The 19205-nt window shown below is 37.9% G+C and overlaps 1 protein-coding gene across 10 annotated transcripts in view; it reads right to left on the bottom strand.

Moving 5' to 3' along the window:
- Positions 1–19205, bottom strand: part of LOC117410688 (girdin-like) — a 93475-nt gene that overhangs the window by 8809 nt on the left and 65461 nt on the right. For 3 of the 10 annotated variants that reach the window (XR_009328910.1, XM_059025499.1, XM_059025500.1), the window contains 13 exons: positions 18596–18737; positions 16624–16797; positions 16083–16244; positions 12870–13147; positions 12149–12292; positions 10335–10521; positions 9437–9582; positions 8655–8747; positions 8092–8303; positions 6537–6620; positions 5044–5247; positions 4854–4922; positions 435–521 (listed from right to left, as the gene is read on the bottom strand). Coding sequence is in view for 9 of the 10 variants with exons in the window: in XM_059025499.1 (XP_058881482.1) it covers positions 435–521; positions 4854–4922; positions 5044–5247; positions 6537–6620; positions 8092–8303; positions 8655–8747; positions 9437–9582; positions 10335–10521; positions 12149–12292; positions 12870–13147; positions 16083–16244; positions 16624–16797; positions 18596–18737 (1982 nt within the window). In the remaining variant the exon portion in view is untranslated. The remainder of the gene's footprint in view (positions 1–434; positions 522–4853; positions 4923–5043; positions 5248–6536; positions 6621–8091; positions 8304–8654; positions 8748–9436; positions 9583–10334; positions 10522–12148; positions 12293–12869; positions 13148–16082; positions 16245–16623; positions 16798–18595; positions 18738–19205) is intronic. The other 7 variants (XM_034017419.3, XM_034017427.3, XM_059025497.1 and 4 more) reach the window with 6 other exon arrangements.

Here is a 19205-nt window from a genome sequence, read left to right as displayed (position 1 = left end):
GTCTGGAGAAGGCACCCATCAAACCTGAGACAGCTGGAGCAGTTTGCTGAGGAAGAGTGGGCCAAACTACCTGTTAACAGGTGCAGAAGTCTCATTGAGAGCTACAGAAAACGTTTGATTGCAGTGATTGCCTCTAAAGGTTGTGCAACAGAATATTAGGTTAGCGTTCCCATCGTTTTTGTTCATGCCATTTTCATTTGTTTTATTATTTACAATATTATGTTGAATAAAAAATCAAAAGCAAAGTCTGATTTCTATTAAATATGGAATAAACAATGGTGGATGCCAATTACTTTTGTCAGTTTCAAGTTATTTCAGAGAAATTGTGCATTCTTCGTTTTTTGTGGAGGGGTACCAACAAATTTGAGCACGTCTGTATATTAGCTCAATGAGCCATTTATTGCGCACAATAAAAATGCACATAAGTCACTTACAACAGATGTCACAAGGAATTTTGCACATTGTAGAAGTACCAAGGACAGGAGAAGCAATAGCATCTGTACAGCTAGTATTGTGCACCCCTATCCAGTGCAACAGAAACAATCCAGTTATTAGTTTCTTTAGTAAATCATAAAGATCTTGGCGACTATTTTTTACTAACACTTTAGTAGTACTGTATTATTATTTAATTTAACAATATACACAATTTATTGTATTTAATCTTAGTATTTACAGAAATTAACTGATTTTAATATGGATCTAGTTTCTGATTAAAAAAAAAAAATATGAAAAGATAATTTAACTTAAATGTTTAGAGAGTTAAACTAATTACTCTTTCCTATTGTTTTTTTTTCTGGGATAATTAAAATCTTGTATAACTTTTATTTATTTAGTTAACTTTAGTGGAGTTCAGGGGGCATGAGCCAGGGCTTCGCCCTTTCCTAATTTCACCAGCCTATCACTATTGACTAATTTCACCTGTCTATCATCATTGACTCCCTATTTAAACCCAGTCACAGCTCAGCTCTTTCTCTTGCGTTTTGCTTTTTTACATACGCTGCGACCCGTTCTCCCTACCTGTTGGATCTCCTCAAAATATCGCATTTATTTCTCTATCTCATCATTTCTCAGATGGAAGCTCAGTACCATCTACTTCTAATGCAGGCCTCTACCCAGCAACCAGACCTGCTGCCCCGGCACTACGGAGATGAAAACGCCACCACCAGCAGGCTCAGCCTCTGGAGCAGCTATTTTATAGGGATTGGCCACTCGCCAAACTCTTAAAAACCCTGCACGACAACAATATCAACATCCCGGCTAGAAGCGAGCGTATGGCGTTGTTCAATAATAATTGTATCTTTTTATCTGCTACACCCACGTTGCCTCCTTCTTGCAAGCGTGCTTCTGCAAACTTGCTTGCCCAGAGTCCCAGGACAGGCTGCAGCAGCCCCTCCTCTCCAGTCATGGTCGTCCCCTCCTCTCCAGCGCAGCACAGCCGAACAGATCCCCTCTTTCAGCTTCATAACAACATTTTCGAGGACATGAAGTCCCTCTTTCACCCCATCGCCGTCTCAATTGCTTCAATTAATACACGGCTCAATGACATGGACAAACGGGTTGCTTCCAACACTGCAGGAATCTCCATTACTTCAAGCCCAGTATTCGCCACTTCAATTATGGCCGTCGTCTTCAGGTTCAGCACTTCCGGTCACAACAGCTGACGTTCCCACTTACAACCGGACATCAGCTGTCCTCAATGGTCCACAGCAAGCGCCTGTAGTCAGAAATCAAGTCCAGCGACCACATATGGTTTCTTTTGATATTTGTGCAGCATTAAGGGTTATTTTCCAAGCTGATTTCATTTTATTTTTCTGAAAGGGAACATTTTCAAGTACAATTCTGATTTAGACTGCTTGCAAGTACTAAGAAATGGCTGAGTTGTTGTTTCTGTCAAGTTTAATTTTTGGAAACAGGCTTCACACTGCTATTTTACTAGACTTTCCCATCCTGTACACTTCCAGTTTTCACTGCTACTTAACTAAAGATATTTTCATAATTTAGATTTTACCCCGGCAAAGCCGAATTTCACTCGCCGCCCCCCCCCTGCTCGCTCAGCAGCACCAGCAACACCTTGTCAGCAATAAACACTCGTTTAGACGGCTTAGACAATCGCTCCAGCACCACTGCAGTTCCTCCTTCGTGCCAATCTCCGCCCCCTCTTTCATTACATCTTCTGTTTCAGCGGCTCCATGGCAGTTCCAGCCCCGCCCCCATCTATCAGCATTCCCTAATTGCCCTAATTCCCCCTTCAATTCTCCCTTCATTACATTACAGCTTCCAACGCTATTAAATCCATCAAAGCAGCAGGCCAGCTCGCAAATGCGGACATTTTAGACAATTTAAATCATGGCCATTCATCCCTCCACCACCTGTTTGGGATCTGCAGGGAAGACAACTTTCTCCTTATATGCCCCCCCCAAGCAATCTTCAATCTGTGATCCCTGTTTTCTTCAGTAGGCGTCCCACTCTCAAGATAAACCATCGGCCCGACTAGAATTCCTCGGAATCACCCGGTACACTGTCAAATCCAAAGCCAGCCTCCCACTCAACAATCCTGGAACGCATTCGTCAACTCATTAACAACTTCTAAGTATCAAAATGAATCTTTAAATGCAACCCGTTATTTCCCCTCAATTTCGCAATTCGCATTACTCCCAAGGCAGAACATTCATATTGCGCCTTTTTGCTCTCGCCTTAACTGCAAAAACCTGGATTCTCACGTAAAAATATCTTTCAGAAGCAAGAACCCTCCTCCAGAGCTTCCAACATTCTAGCTTTCCTCCAATACTTGTATCGTGGCAGCCATTTCCGCAGTCAAGGCTAACACTAATTCCCATCTACTACGTCCGCTCATCCTCTCAAATACTACAAGCATTAATACATGGTGAGAGACGTGGTACGAGACTGGAAATCTGTCTTGACTATGAGTTAAGGAGTTTCACTATCAGGAGAATAATTGGAGTTGTGAAACCCAAATCTCTGAATGTAAGTTCACCTTTTCCATTGCAAGCAGACATGATGGTAGCAAACTGTAGATAGATCCTGCATTAACTAACACATAGGATGGTCGGCATCTCATCTCTCTAGACATCAGAATGTGGTACACCTTGCTGCAACACTGGAACAATCAATGAATGAAGTTCCAGCAGCTCATCTTTAATTGTTTGGATATCAGTTTCTCACGATTTCATCATCTAAGCTCGCCATCTTCCAAGCATCTACAATAATGCAGTCATCCCAGCAGTACGTCTGACACTCCGAGGAATCACCAAGAACCCCCCCCCCCGTATCTTCTTCCAGACTTCCTATAATTGCTCCAAAAGCATCATTACCAGACACTGGTTCTCTTCCCACCTCCTCTCTCGTCACCACAGCAGGTCTTTCTCCCCTATTCTATACCACACACTCCTTCAGGATTGGCGCAGCCTCTTCAGCAGCCAGAGCCCGAATCAGCCATCACCTGATCAAGACCATGGGGCTCTGGTCCTCTTCAGCAGTCAATTCCTACATCCAATCACTGCCATCCGATATCACTGCAGCTCACCAGTCTATAATTAGTATGCCTGGAGTGGGGGTGTCCTCTTTGCCAGGGGTTTTCCCCTGAAAGTTTTTTTTTTCCTCTCTGCCAAGCGGATGGCCGACACGTAGCTTGTTCCACTAACCATCTATTTTAAGTTATTTTGTTTGTCAATGTTTGTCTCTTCTTGCTTTTATGTTATACATTGGCACGCGGTCTTTGTTTGTCTTCACAAGTGCGGGTTCAGCAGGGAGCCGGTCGTCCATCTTTTGGGGGGATAGTGAGTCTCACTTCCTCGACCTGGAGTTCCAGTAACTCTGCAGGTTCTTCATGTGGTCAGAGGGGACCATCGGCCACACTATTCTTTCGCAGCTCATGTGCTATATCTTGCCTCAAGAAAGAAAGCTCTGTCTTACTTAGTGCTCGAGTCCCATAGCTAACAATTATTTGTGTTCTTTCAGATTCTCTTTTCTTCCTTACGTCAAGGCTTCGTATGAGTGTTCCGTCCTCTGAGGGTCGAACCTGGTCGCTAACTGGGACCCAGTTGCGAGGCCGAGCCTATAACAACTCCCTGAGAAGTCAGAGGACTGTCTTTTCAGGGGCCCAGAGGCCATTAGGGCTAGCCTAGACTCCATAGGGAAGGATCTCTCGGTTGGAGTCCAGCCTGTCCTTTTCTTTCTCCCTTGTCTAAAGGCCGAGCCTCCAATCCTAAATTGCAAAAAACACTCCCGTCCTCTCGCAGCCCTGGCTCCTGCCCTGTGAATTATCAATTATTAGAGATAGCTCTGAACACAATATTATTCTTTTAAAATTATAAAAAGAAAAATATTATTTTTCAATTCTGAAACAGCCCTTCAGATAATCTCACAGTAAAAAAACGAATTAGGTCTATAATCAATGTATCCTATTTCAAAATAGGGACAAAATATATAATCGCTAGATGCTGTAGCAATTATTGGTACATATTTTTTAATAACCTGTTCCATATATGTAACAAAAGATTATCATCTTAATGAGTGTTTTGTTTTTATAGAAAATGTATAACTTTTTATTTTTTGTTTTCAATTTTGAAATTAGAAAGTTAGTAGTGTTTTGACAAAAAGCTGCAGCTAAAGACACATGACATAGCACTCTATGTATAACAAAGAGAGGTGAAAGTAAAATAAAAAGTGATAGTAATTCAAAGCAATAGTAAAGCAAATGTATATTATTGTTTGCATGCTGGTTTGCAATTCAACCATCCCCAGTGCCCAGAATGAATACTGTACATAACAATGTAGTCAAGAATGCATTTTCACTACACAGTAACAGTAATACATGCAATTCTTCCACTCACCATGAATTCTTAAAACATTACTAGATTCATCTGTGACCCGAGGCGCAACATCTTCACAAGATGCATTGTCTGTGATAAGCAATTTGAGAATATAGTTTTTGGGCAATCAGTTTTTTAATTTTTTTATTTAACAGGCATATCATTAAAAACAAACATTAACAATTAAAAATGATTTTCACCCTAGCTATACCTTTCGACTTATGCCTGTGCTTGGATCTGAGGCCAGCAGAAGAGTTCAGTGTAGCATAGTTGATTGCTGTTGTGGAGTACGCCATAGCTCCCAGTTCCTTCCTCCTCAGCCTGGTAGCAGCATCATCAGGCTCATCCAGATTCTCAGAACTATCTGTCCACTGTCCTCCTGCCTGGACCATGGTTTGCAACAGGTCATTCATGGCTGAGATGGAAATGAAAGTAAATGAATTACAATGGATGACTGCATTGACCACTCTTTGTTTTCTGTATTCTATTTTAATATACTGTTTTCCAATTGTCCTATATTATTTTTTTTTCCTTATGAGGTTGCTTGGTCGTCCATGTAAGACTTGCAAAGAGCTGAAATGCAGCTTTGATAAGAAAAGTTAGTTTACAGACTTCATTTCAGCTCAAACATGATAGTTATTATTGCTTTCATACAGTGCAAAGCCATGCTATAACTGCCTTCAAGTGCAGCATAAGTCAGATGCCTAGTAATGGATAATCTCAATTGCTATGGTAAAGTGGGGATGGATTGTGGGAATATGGAAATGTTTATTTTATACTAAAACCAGCAATGGAAATGGGTCCATGGTCAGTGCAGGGTAAACATATAGGATCTATTATCGGTTTAAACTCGATGCTTAATTTAAAAGATGGTGTCTTTTCATAACAATATAAAACTATAATATATAATCTCTGTAGTATAAAGTATTACTACTGTGTTATATTTTTAAAGCATTAGTAATTAACACATCTTTATGTCCAACAATGTATCTTTACTTCTACTGTATATACACTTTGTAATACAGTCAACTCTCAATTATCCATGTGCAGATTATTCAGGTTGTGGATTAACCATGCTTGCAAAAAAAATACAGGTTAAATAGTTGAGAAGCTGGAAAAGGTAGTACAATACTGTAAAACAACAGTCAGTGGAATATGGAATCGGTGAACAGATTGTTCTGGATTTAAAAAAGAAGAAGGGAGTTGATTTTATACGTGAGTACCTCCGATTCTTCAAGCGGTTTGTCTACGTGGAAATCAATGAAAAAATCAAGGATGACTGATGACATACTTTGAGAAACTATGAAGTTTGTATAGGTTTTGCATTTTCTGTGTTTTTGTTTTATGTGGGGCATCCCTCTCTTCTATTACCCCAGATAATCGAGAGTTGACTGTATTACAAAATATAAGTTACTGTGCATGATATAACTACATTTGCCCAAGTTAAGGGGTACATAATATTATGGGTGTCCTTTATTTAATAAGGAGATTTAGATTTTACTTGGTAATACTTTTTGTTTAATGTGTCCCAAATATTGCATAATTTTTCAAATAGATGGTGCCATCTTATTTCCATATTATAAATTCACCAGGCCAGCTAGCACCATAGACAGTGAAGACAGAGATCCAGGAGACGTTAGTATAAATTAGTAAAGAAAATCAGTGCAGCCACTAGAAGGTAGCTAAACTATCAGAAATTCTTACACATGGAACGACGGTAGATGGCCTTCATTTTGTCTTTTTCCTTCGGTCTGTTCCTCATAAAGGGCAACCTTTTCACTGCAGCCACTTTTATGTCATAGCATGTAGCAAAACGGAAATAGGGAAATGAAAATATAGAAAAGAGGGAGGAGAAAACAGATGGAAGTTAACAAATGCTGAAACTAGGGACAGAAACCAGTGCAGTTTCAGCTGTTCATGCTTAACTACCACAAACACACTGCTCAGTGGAATGATTGTGAGAGGTGCAAGTAACAGTGGATGAAACTCCTCTACAAAACATTTCACAAGACAGGACGGATGCAACAGATATTAAATGGTGCATTTGAACGGGAAAGCAAAGAGTTATATTTTGGTGTAAAATGTAGTATTTTTTTATAAAGTGCAGATCATGTTTTATTGTTCAAAATACAATATATTGTAGCAAACCAGCCTTCCCTTTAGACGTGTATCTGTGGAAGGAGAGAATTGACTTCCATGTTGGGTCCTGAGAATAGGTGAAATGGGGGCTTGCTACCGCCCACCAATGGATTCTGCTAGTGGCAAAAAAATGTGAGTCATAGGGTGAGGGATAGAGTGCGTTATGTTTAACAGTATTGTTTCCAAAGACATTAGTAGTAATTGGCATCTGCTGGCTCACAAGCATGCTGAGGATTTGTGAGTGACAGTGTATCATCAACAGCTACAAATGGGTTTATTTATATTGTTTAAGCCCCAGTTCCTTTACTTGGTGTTAGGGATCATTTGGAGGGTCAGGCTAGTGCTTCATTCAAGTGATCACTTCAATAGGTAATGTGGTCAGTGGTAATGGATTTATTCAAAGACGTTTGCATGTTTTCACGGTCCCTCCAGGGTGTTTCTCATAAAAAAAACTCTAGTCCCTGTCGTCTTCTTCTGCTTCTGAGCTTTTTTGCTACGGGGAGTGAATACTCCAGGACTCCCTGGTTTACTACAATAGCTTGATAAATATTTTTTTTTATTAAACTAGAATGGAAAAGCCATCACTGTCCTATACTGTTTTAATAAAAAAACAATATAAAAAACTTTAACCAAATGTTTACATTGCGCAAAATTCAGTATCGCATATTACTAAAGGGCTTTTTGTTCAGTGAGGTATGAATCTTTAAACAGCTAAGAGGTATATGCCACCTTTAAAACATGACGAGTGGATTGCACCTTTTAATACAGAGGACATCTTAACAATGATGAATCACAACTCGTTCACATACAAAAAGTAAGATTGGTATTTATCAGCTTTTCCACTTCAGATTTGAACTGCCACCCACATAGAGTACTTCTACACTGTTATTTACATACTATTCAGTGTATGCAGATGAACATGTTGAATCCTAATTTATTCCAATAACAAAAACACAGAAAGAATTCTATCGACATAGCAGAGGACAATACATGTATTTGAGCAGCATGAACAAATAATCAGAATGAGGACATTTCCACTTCATTATTTGTTTCTGGTTAGCTGGGAATTGTTCCATAACTCATAAAATACTTCTAAAGCCCACTTCCTGCTAATACTCACGGCTGCTCTTCTTATTCCCAAAAGACAGGCTGTCATCAAGGGAATTGGAGCCAGATCCCACCGAGGAGCTATCCTGACTGTCTTGCTGGGGTAAGTTCAGGAAGCCGTCACTTGATTCAGACTGTGACGGAGTGAGTGTCAGAGACTTAATACGTTCACGGTTTTTGGGTTTTATCAATTTTTTCATCTTCAGGGTGATCCAGTTACCCCTTCTGGAATAAAACATGTCACAGCTCCATTAGAAGAATTGTACATTTAGAGAAATTATGCTTATCAAAACACACATCTGCGTCCTTTATGACATTCAGTCAGCACACTGTGGAGCTTATCCTGCCAGAGATCTTAAACTGGCAGTTAAATAATTGTTGACTATGGCTATGACTATGGGTGTTGATGTAGCACATGAATGATACAACTAAAATACATATAGCAAATCAAATCTTGTTTTGCAAATATCTTGAGATTTTAAATTATGACATGTGTGTGCAAAACAAAAGTATAAACAATTTCTCTACACAGTCCATATTCACTATATTTGAATGTACAGTATTATGTATAATTACCTCCTTGGAGGAGAAGGGTCATAAAATTTGTACTGGTCCATGATCTTCTCTTCCAGCTTCTCCTTCTGCCTCCTGAGCTCATTCAGCTTGTCTCTGAAAAAACATATACTGCCTCAATATTGGACTACAATTAAAATCTTTTTATTTGAATACACTCTAGAATGTATGTGAGAAATTCAACCCCAAGCACTACAAACCTGTACAACTTGTAAATACTGTGAAATCTCAATTTTTTTTTTTTTTTTTTTAAATGTAGTTGTCGCCAATTATTTTTATTATTTTCTCCCAATTTAGAATGTCCAGTTATTTTTAGGCTCAGCTCACTGCTACCACCCAGGAGATGAACACACGCTGTCCTCCGAAGCATGTGCCATTAGCCCCCCGTTTCTTTACACACTGCAAGTTCCCCATGCAGCCACCTCAGAACTACGCCTCCCCCCCCCCAGCCGGGCGGCGCTCGGCCAATTGTGCGCCGCCCCCTGGGAGCTCCCGTCCACGGTCGAAACGGAATAGCCAGGACTCCAACCAGTGATGTCCAGGCTATAGGGCGCATCCTGCACTCCACGCGGAGCGCCTTTACCGGATGCGCCACTCGGGAGCTCAATACTGTGAAACTTTAATAAACTGACCACCAAAGGGACAAAGCATTTGTGGAAGTTTAAGGCAAATGGCCGCTAATTCAAGGTGTCTTTCACATGTATTGAAAAACAAATCTGACTGATAGAGCAGGGTGTCCTACCAAAACAAAGTGATGGTAATTACTGGTATTACTTTCTACGTACATGTACTGTCTCTGTTCGACATGGAACAGATCCTTGCTTTCCATAGTTTGCTCCAGCAGGGTTCTATTCTGAAGCATCAGAGTCTGGATTTGATCTAACAGATGTCTGTTTTCTTCTTCCAGATTTCCCTTTAGCTGACTCAGCAACTGTGAAGAAATTAAAATAATTATTTATAAATAAATGCAGATATTGTGTTCTTTCTTTAAACAGGATAATAATAAAATTAAATCAGACACAAATTAAGCATAGTCTGAAGAGTGTTTTTTTTAATTTTTTTTTTTTAAACAAAATTCAATTTTAAAGATATTTTATGCTAAAACACAGATAAAACTAAAGCGTTTCAATACAACCCTATTACCAGTCAGGACCAGTTTCAATTCAATCTTTAATCATTATCATTAACGATCCAGAAATAAATCACATTGAAGGCGTGCTAACCATTGATTTAAAATCCACCTCTTTTTGTGCCATGACTTTTGTTGTTTCACTTTTATTCAGTATTTCAAATAAAGTGCTATAGATAAACTGCTCGATCCTGGTACCTTTTCTGTAGGTCACATAATCTGATTATAGCGATACAATTGGAGTGAGTTTGAACTACAACACGTGATTATGTACGGCAACAGGAAGCAGCATCAGCTTTTCAGCTATAGTGTTGTCTTTAAAAAACATGCGGATTCCAAATTGAAGTACAAAAATACAATCAAATAATCTTGATTAATACTAGTGCTAAACAGTGGTAAGAAAATGTATTTCACCTTAATTAGTAGTCCTTTAACACTGTTTACAATAAAGTTTCATATTGATATGAACTACTCCCATAATTCCTGCATAAAATTAAAACAAACATTTAATAATTCACATATGAAGCCCATTAATTAAAAAACACCCACAATACCTCACACTGATTGTTCAGTTTGGTGTATGTAATATCTAGCTGCTGATACTGTTCCTTTAACTTGGAAAATTCTGCTTCCAGTCGGGTTTGCTCAAGCGTTGCGCTATTCAGTAAACCTTTGATATTCTTGTGGTCAGCCTGCAGTCCTTCATTCTCTTTCAGTAATTGGCAATATGTGTGATTCAGCCTTCAAAGATCAAGACAATTGTAACAAAGGATTACATCAATACAGCATGGAACATACTTTTCAGCAAAAAATCATATAGTATGTATTTCCCAGATGGTGCATGCAAATAGTATGATTACAACAATTTACATTTAAATACAGTGCATTTACTCCTGTCTCGCTCTTTGTAGCCTTTTAAAGAGCGTAAAATGAGCAGAGATTAGGGTTGGGTTTAGAAAAAGTATTCTGCCAAGATTTTCGAATCAGGATCTGCTTTGTTTTTTGGCACTTTAACTCTTACTGCTTTAGAGCTGTTGTGCATACCATTTTCCTGGTACTGCATAATAACACATTTTTTTTTGTAAGAGGATCCTGTTCTTTACAAAGCAGAGCCAGGGTTCCTTTTCCTGACTGTTTATGAAAAGCACTCCTAATTATTCTAAAGCCTTATACCAGCCAGATTTAAAAGCTCAAGAAGGGTATGTTAAAACCACCACAAATATTATAAAATCACTAGGGCGATAAAAAAAATAAATAAATAATTGCGATGAGATTTAAAAAATGAATCTCAGTTAATCTTGGTTTTAATCGCATATTTAATTTACACAATTACTGTATCCATCTCATTTAAGTTTGTTTTATTACTGATGCTATTATTAATATTAATATTATTATCATCATTTATAGTTTTATATTTATTTACAATCCAGCATTGTTGTTAAATTGTTTGAACCAACTGCTAAATCCCAATGGAGTCAGTGTATTACTCACTTTACTGCATTTACAAAGATCAGTTTCCTTTACTCATAAACTGATGTTTTTCACTGCCGTTTAGATAATAATAATAATAATAATAATAATAATAATTTAAAATGCTCTTTTATTAATAACTTGAAATTACCTAAATAAACAAAACATTCACTGAGTAATGGTTATATCCCCCATAATTGTAAATAATATAATTTTAAAATAAATGTTGGTATTGAAATAAAACAAAGCTACAATGTCAACGGTACTGCAGTCGGTAGCTATCCAACAGCATAGTATCGTACTGAACTTGATTCATGGGTTTGCAGTGATCCTGAATATATAAAAGAGTACTCTGTCGAAACTGACGGGTTTCATTTGTTGTTCTACTGTTGATGCCTGTAGCAGAAAAACTACTAGAGTGTATTTTGAGAAGTGAAAGCATGTTTAGCACGCAGGTTGTATAGCAGACTAGATACACTTCTGTGATACTGGAACTCACTTTGACAGTAGATACAAGTCTATCCTATGTACCGTCAGAAAGTTTAAAAAAATAAATAAACGTCCCATTCACAAGTCCTTCAGTTTGAGTGCTTTGCTACATAATGCGGTTCCGTGACTAATTTTATATTCAAACGATGACTACACTCATTCAGTCCTGGCATGCACTAAAATGGTGCAGCAGGAAATGAATTATGGTATGCTAAGAGGGACAAGACAGGAGAGATTAATGTGCATTAAAAAAATTAATCTCCCCAAAAATTAACACGTTAATTACAGAAGTTATCTGCGGTTAATTGACAGCCCTAAAAATCACGCAATGGGCAGCTGTAAATATAAAATACCACATAAACATACAGAAATAGATTTTAGAATTACAGAACATGTTTATTTTCAATACTTGTCATTTTCATCTCGCAGGTTCTGATACTCTGCAGCTGTAGTTTCATGGCTCTTCTTTTCTAAGAGCATTTTCTCCTGCTCTGCTTTCAAGACCTTCTCCAGCTCTTCCAATTGGGCCTTTTGCTTGAGTAGGTGATTGTACCTATGGACGTGTGGGCTATGTTAATAACAATAGGCTTTTCAATAAAGAATAAGGAATACTTTTTTTCAAGGAAATATTTTAGTTAGTTTAGCATGTTTTGCTACTTAAAATTGCAATTTTAGTGCTCAAAGGATACACTCCATATTATTTTCATGTTACACAGCAGAAATTACTGTCCTATTACATTATTCACTCAGAAACTTATATTTTATCAAAATATCAATATGACCCTTTTCTAAAGCTATTTTTTGTAATTTTCAATTTCGCAAAATAAAAAAAATAAGACAGTGAAAAAAAAACAACAAACATCCAATGGGACCAAAAGGTATTACAAGACAGGCTTAGACTCTGTTAACTTTGATTTTTAATAAGAAAAAATTAATAATTGCACTAGGTCACAAAATATTCAAATTACTCAACCATATCATTTTTTTAAAGAATCAATTATACCCTAAAGCTCATTTTAGGATTAACAGACACTTGAAAATGAAAACCTAATTGATGTCATCTGTATTTGTGACATATCTTTAAAAATGTAGTAATGAGCCACCGATATTGAATTGCTAGCATATAATACCTGTCCGCAAGGTCCTTGTGCTCCACTTCTAGGTTTTTGTGGACTGATTTAAGGCTGCCATGTTTATTGATGAGAGATTCATACTCTGCTGCCTGGTGTTCATGGAGGGCCGCTAGTTTCTCGTGATCTTTTACCAGCAAGTCATACATGGATTTTAGCTCTTCTTTTTCTTTGATTAGGGATTCATTATCACTTTCAATGGTGGAGTGCTGAAACTGAAGTTGCGAGTTCTGGGTCATCAGTGATGCACTTTGTGAGTTTAGAGTTGAATTCTCCACCTGTGGATATTGAATTAAAAAAAACTAAATTAGATTAGGAATAATGATGCAGTCTTTTCAAACCAATATCAACACTTTTAACTGGATACCTTTCATTCAAACACCTGAAATGATCAGCAGAACATGTTACCTGTGAAAATGTTATAGAAAATCTAGCTTCCTTCTGTGCTTGTTTTGTATCTAACAAAATGTATAGTATAGCCCGGTAGACTTAGCTTTTATTATTTACAGCAAATAATCAATCAAGTATGATAAATCGACCAATCCCATGCACAGAACATATGGAACAAATCTAAAGTAAAAAAAAAAACAAAAAAACAGTAGAACCAGGATGCATGAGAGGTTTTTTCAACAATTGGCTTAAATATGATTTATGAATCATTACCACTGAAAGACAGCAGAGGGAGCTACACTCTGTATGTAAAACAGAACCACAATATTGTTTTTCTTTAGTACAGTATGAGTTCCCAAAACTACATTATAATAGAGGCATAGCCAAGTTCAGTAATGTTCTCTTTTTATAAAAACAAAACAGTAATAATATATATTTTTAGAAACAAGGGGACCAATTTATTAAGGTATTTAGTCCAGAATGCAGGGTCACACTTTATTTTGAGTGGCATAAGTAAGTATTTAATGAATATGCAGGGGTGTTGAATTCATAGCGCTTGATGCCCGGGACAAGAAGATTTGTGTGCCCGTCGGACAAGTAGTTTTTATTTATTTATTTTTCCTATGTTCGTTCTGTTGCTGGAAAGACACTCCGGGTATATTTCTAGAGAGCCACGCAAGTTTCTGAAAACTGAATTGGGGAAGTCCAGCACCCACACACAAACATTTTTAAAAAGTGTTTACGTCCCACCCCTATCTGTGGAAAAAGCTGATCTTCTATCTGATCTACAAAGAAACCCAGAAATATATGCCAAGAGAGCCTTTGGCAAGGTACGGACTAATCTTTTAAACTTAAGGTATTATTTAGGTTTTTTTGTACATTAGCAAATTAATTATACTGCTTTCTTAATACATGAACCTGACATTTAAATGAAAGTAAAGTTACAAAAACCCCACCATAGTCGCTAGGTAATTTATAAACATATTTCTGAGTCTACTTTGTGGTCAAGCGTGTACTTGTTGGGATGTTAAAAAAAAAGTTACGTTTACTGTTTAGAAGGCAAAAAAAAACTGCACTGAAAGGAACATTTCCTTAAAGTATGTTATACATTTGTTGAGGTGAGGTGGGGTCACAAGGAACCTTTTTTTTTTTTTTTTTTTTAATTTAGTCGCTGCCAATTAGTTTTTATTATTTTCTCCCCAATTTGAAATGCCCAATTATTTTTTAGGCTCAGCTCACCGCTACCACCTCTGCGCTGACTCGGGAGGGGCGAAGATGAACACACGCTGTCCTCCGAAGCGTGTGCCGTCAGCCGCCCGCTTCTTTACACTCTGCAGACTCACCATGCAGCCGCCCCAGAGCTACAGCGTCGGAGGACAACGCAGCTCTGGGCAGCTTACAGGCAAGCCCGCAGGCGCCCGGCCAGACTACAGGGGTCGCTGGTGCGCGGTGAGCCGAGGACACCCTGGCCGACCTAACCCTCCCTCCCCCCGGACGACGCTTGGCCAATTGAGCGCCGCCCCCTGGAGCTCCCGTCCACGGTCGGCTGTGGAATAGCCTGGACTCGAACCGGCGACGTCCAGGCTATAGAGCGCATCCTGCACTCTAGCGAGTGCTTTTACTGGATGCGCCACTCGGGAGCCCCTGGAACCTTTTGTTTTATCTTGAAGAATTTAGTGAACCCGTCAAGCTGCAAGGCTAGATCCGACCCTGTTAATCACTAATTGTTTGATTGTGTTTACTGTTTAAATAAAACCAAAATCCTACACTTTATATTCTACTTTTTTGTGGGTGTTTTGTGACAGGGAGGGGGCAAGTAGATTTTAAGGACAAGTAGATTTTTCTAGCATTTTGTCCTTTGGACAGGAAGTTTTTTCAAAAATTGCACACCCCTGAATATGCAATTATCCATTTGCTGAAGTTTTGTTCTGTGTTAATAAACGGTCAGTAGGCATGCTGTGCATGTGTGTATCTGTCATTAGACTGCCACCACAGCTCATATTTTATATGTACACCGAGTATGTTTTCTGAGACTTGGTTGTTTCCTGCTCCAGTAATGAAAGACATACAAAGACTGCTATGTAAAGCTACTAATACCATATTAGAATAATACCGGTAACGCTACATACCAGTCCATGTATGTCTTTTACTGGAGCAGGAAACAACTTAAAAAGCATATTCAACATACATATGAAATATGAGCTCAAATGGCAGTCTAATGATTGGTACACACAAGCATGGCATATCTATTGACTGTTTGTGAACATGTAACAAAACTTCAGCAAATGGTTAATTAAATATGTATTTATTCCACTGAAAATAAAATGTTACTGAATGCAGTTTGCACCAATGTTTGTGACAGCAGACTAAAACTATTAATGTTACAAATCAAAAGTATTGTATGTCTAAGTCAGGGTTTTTCAACCGGGGGTACATCTAAGGGTGATAGGGGGTATTCAGAAATGCAAAATAATGGTCTTTTTCTCTTTTTTTTAACAGTATCATATATAACAGTATCATCCAAAGTGCATCCAAAGACTTTTTTTTTTTTGTAAATCGGATTATTCTGCCTTTTATTAACTGTGTTACCATTCAGTACAGCAAAAATTGTAAAGGGGTACTTGAGCTGAAATCTTCAGACAGAAGGGGTACAGTTTTTGAAAAAGTTTGAAAACCACTGGTCTAAGCCATTGTTTGATACTAGTAACAATTGTTTTCTTCACACACACACAAAAAAGATCTTGATAAATGAGGCCAGATGTACTTCTGTGAGTACTTGTTACCATGGGTTCATAGAATAGCAATTGAGTAGAGATGAATAACCTGCAGTTTAGCACTCTGTGTCTGTAATGTAGTGTTATGCTCTTGTAAAGTGGCTGTTTGTCTCTGGAGTGCTAGGATCTGTGCCAGTAGATTATCACTCTGGCTCTCCAACTGTTTTAGCTGTGTCCGCAGGGCCTGTTTTTCTGCTTGGAGCGTAGCATTCTTTCAAATAAAAGAGAAAAATATATATATATATTAAAAGCTTTAGAAACAACCTGAACGACCAAATATTTAGCAACTTTATAATTTGACATATCTTACATTTTATGTAATATGATAGACATGAGTGCAATGGTCCATATGCAAATGAGGATACTGATACACAGCTTTATTTATAAAAGCCAGTATGGAATTTTAAAACTTTCTCTTTTTTTAGAAATTGCACTTGAATAACAAAACAATATTAGCTAAAGTTTCAAATACTATTTAGGCACAACTGAAACATACAATAAATATATGATATCATTAGAAACTGACAAGCTAAAAACTGTATTAAATACATTACTGTGCAGATTTTAAAGGGATACTAAACAGAACTCACATTCCTTTCCACCTCAATTAGCCTGTCTTTGACCTTTAGAAGCTCCCGAGTGGCTTCGTGACTCTCCTCCCATTTACTGACAGTCTGGGTTTCTTCACCCGCTCTGGGTGGAGAGCTCTGCATCATACGTTCCTCTTCCTCTCTCTGCTTAAGTGCTTCATAGTTCTTTTTAACCTAAACAAACAGAAAGACTTACATACATAACTTCCATGTAATTTAAATGTGCGTCTCATGTGCAGTATGAGATGGTATGACATACATTTAATATATGCCGTATTCCTCCGAATTTTAAGACGCACAAACCAATTTTTTCTTCTCAAAAATGGCCTGGGTCTTAAATTTGAGAATAGTGATCGTGTATTAAAAGACTGTCCAAGTGCACAAACAGGAACGTGAAAAGACGAAAAAAAGAAAGTTACTTCCTGACCTCGAATCATCCATGACTAGAGGCAACCATTTTCAAAGAAGCGGGAGTCTGGGCGATGTCAAGTAATAAAGAAAACTCCTCCAACTCAGAGGTGGATTACTAGGATGGATTCACTGTGGATACAGGCATGTTCATTGAACAATAATCAATATGCTTCACCAATATGCCTAACAGACGAGTTTGTAGCATTTTATAGCAAAATAATTAGCATTCCTTTGTATAAATGGCTCTTATATGCGTAATTGAGGTTGTTTTTTTGTAAATGCATATTTATTTGATGTTTTATTTTTTCCTCAAATTGAGGTTGGGAAATTTGGGCTGCGTCTTAAATTTGAAGGAATATGGTAAATAAGTGTGAATTTCAAATAAAAACATATTTGAGTACTCCAAATTAATGCTCACACACCTATTCAAAATGTGTGAATGGTAGTCCAATGACCACTGCAGTAAGTGGGGTACTGAGTGATTGATGTTCTAAACTATAGCCAGCACATTCTGAAAACTGCTTTACAAATTAATATAATAAATTGCTGCTAAAGTAATGCTGTAACAGGGGAGGTCTGTGCTGACTGTCTGGCACATGCGTGGTTCTGCAGGAAGAGGGCAGCAGCCTCGTATGATTCGCCTGTCAGTCATGGCGATGACACAGAGAGGTGGGGAAGAGGGTGTGTTGTCTTTCCCCCTCTCTGAGTGTCTGAGAGGCGGGCCTTGGGGGATTGCTTGGCCCATAAGTACTGCGCTTGGTTATGCATTCAGGTGGCCGTGATTGGGAATACCCAGAGACGCTGGCTGAGAAGGCCAGTGTAAACATAGACCAGGCAGGAACGCCAGTGGTTGGAGAGAGAGAACAAAATAGGCAAACACGGCTGAGGAAGACAGCCAGCCTAGAGAAAGAAAATAATATATCAAATAAATGGTTACTTATCCGAGGGAACGTGTGTGATTAGAAGGGGAACCTTGGCCACCCCAGTGTATAGTGCATAACAGCATAGGACGGAGACCCGAGCTGACCGGCTTAGCGGCAGTGGGGAGGTTAGGGAGGTTTTGTTTTCTTTGCATTTGTTTGTGCACCAAATGAATGTTTAATTTCCTGCATGCATCAATTTTAGTGTATTATCTATAGATATATTTTCAAGACAAACAACAAAAAAGAAATGACAAAATAAATACTACTGATGATAAAAGTAGCAATTTTGATGAAATTCTATTTAAGTTTGCTTTTTATGTGAAGAATCACCAGGAATTGACTCCTAAAAAATTATTTTATTTTAACCCTCAGACACTGACTTGGGTTCTCTGGTGACCCAACTGCTATATATATTTCCACAATACTCAACTACTTTATTATAATAAACAATAAAGGTTTGTATGAGAACAAGTATACATTTTATAGATGCTTAATTCTAACACTGTTCAGCATATTTATGTTAGTAATATTATAACTTCAATAATCCCCTTTTCAGGCACAATGATCTCATCCAATGCTTAAGTCCAAATTCCCTCTGTCTACAGTGACTGAAGCATGCATTATGTTTAAGAACTTACGGTTTTGAGTTCCTGGCGAAGCTGCTGGTTCAGGTTTGAAGATTCCTGCAAGCGGGCTTCAAGGGCAGCAATCTTTTCTAATTTTATGTCAAGAGACTTTTTCAATGTGGACTCAAGTTTGGACTCCAGCAGCTTATATCTACTGTTATGATATTGCAGCAAAAAAAAAAAAAAATAATGATCTCAATTAGTTGTGAAATTTATTTTAAAATCACAAAAATGTTCCTTTCAAGAAATATTAGAAAAGTATTCAATTATTTTAACTGTGATTATATATATATACACCCACCCCTCATTATATCGGCCCTCGCTATACTGCAGAATTGGATATATCGCGGTCCTGGAGTTGGCTCCCCATTTTTACAGTCTAACTGCGCATACCGTAGCTGCACTATACATAGACAATTTCACTTATAATTACTGTTCGTTTTATTTTGTACTGCACATCACAAACAAAAATATACAGAACAATTAAAAACAAAGCATTAATATCGTACTGCTATCATATACACATGCATTGCACAATAACACAAAACAAATTAAATATCTACTTGCTGAAGCTTTTTTTTTTAAGCAATGCACTAGCAAAAGTCACAGGGCAGTGATGTCA

This window comes from Acipenser ruthenus, chromosome 6 (assembly GCF_902713425.1).
Source record: "Acipenser ruthenus chromosome 6, fAciRut3.2 maternal haplotype, whole genome shotgun sequence".
Taxonomy (NCBI): Eukaryota; Metazoa; Chordata; class Actinopteri; order Acipenseriformes; family Acipenseridae; genus Acipenser; species Acipenser ruthenus.
Note: the sequence above shows the minus strand (reverse complement) of the source record. Positions and strands in the feature narration are given on the sequence as shown.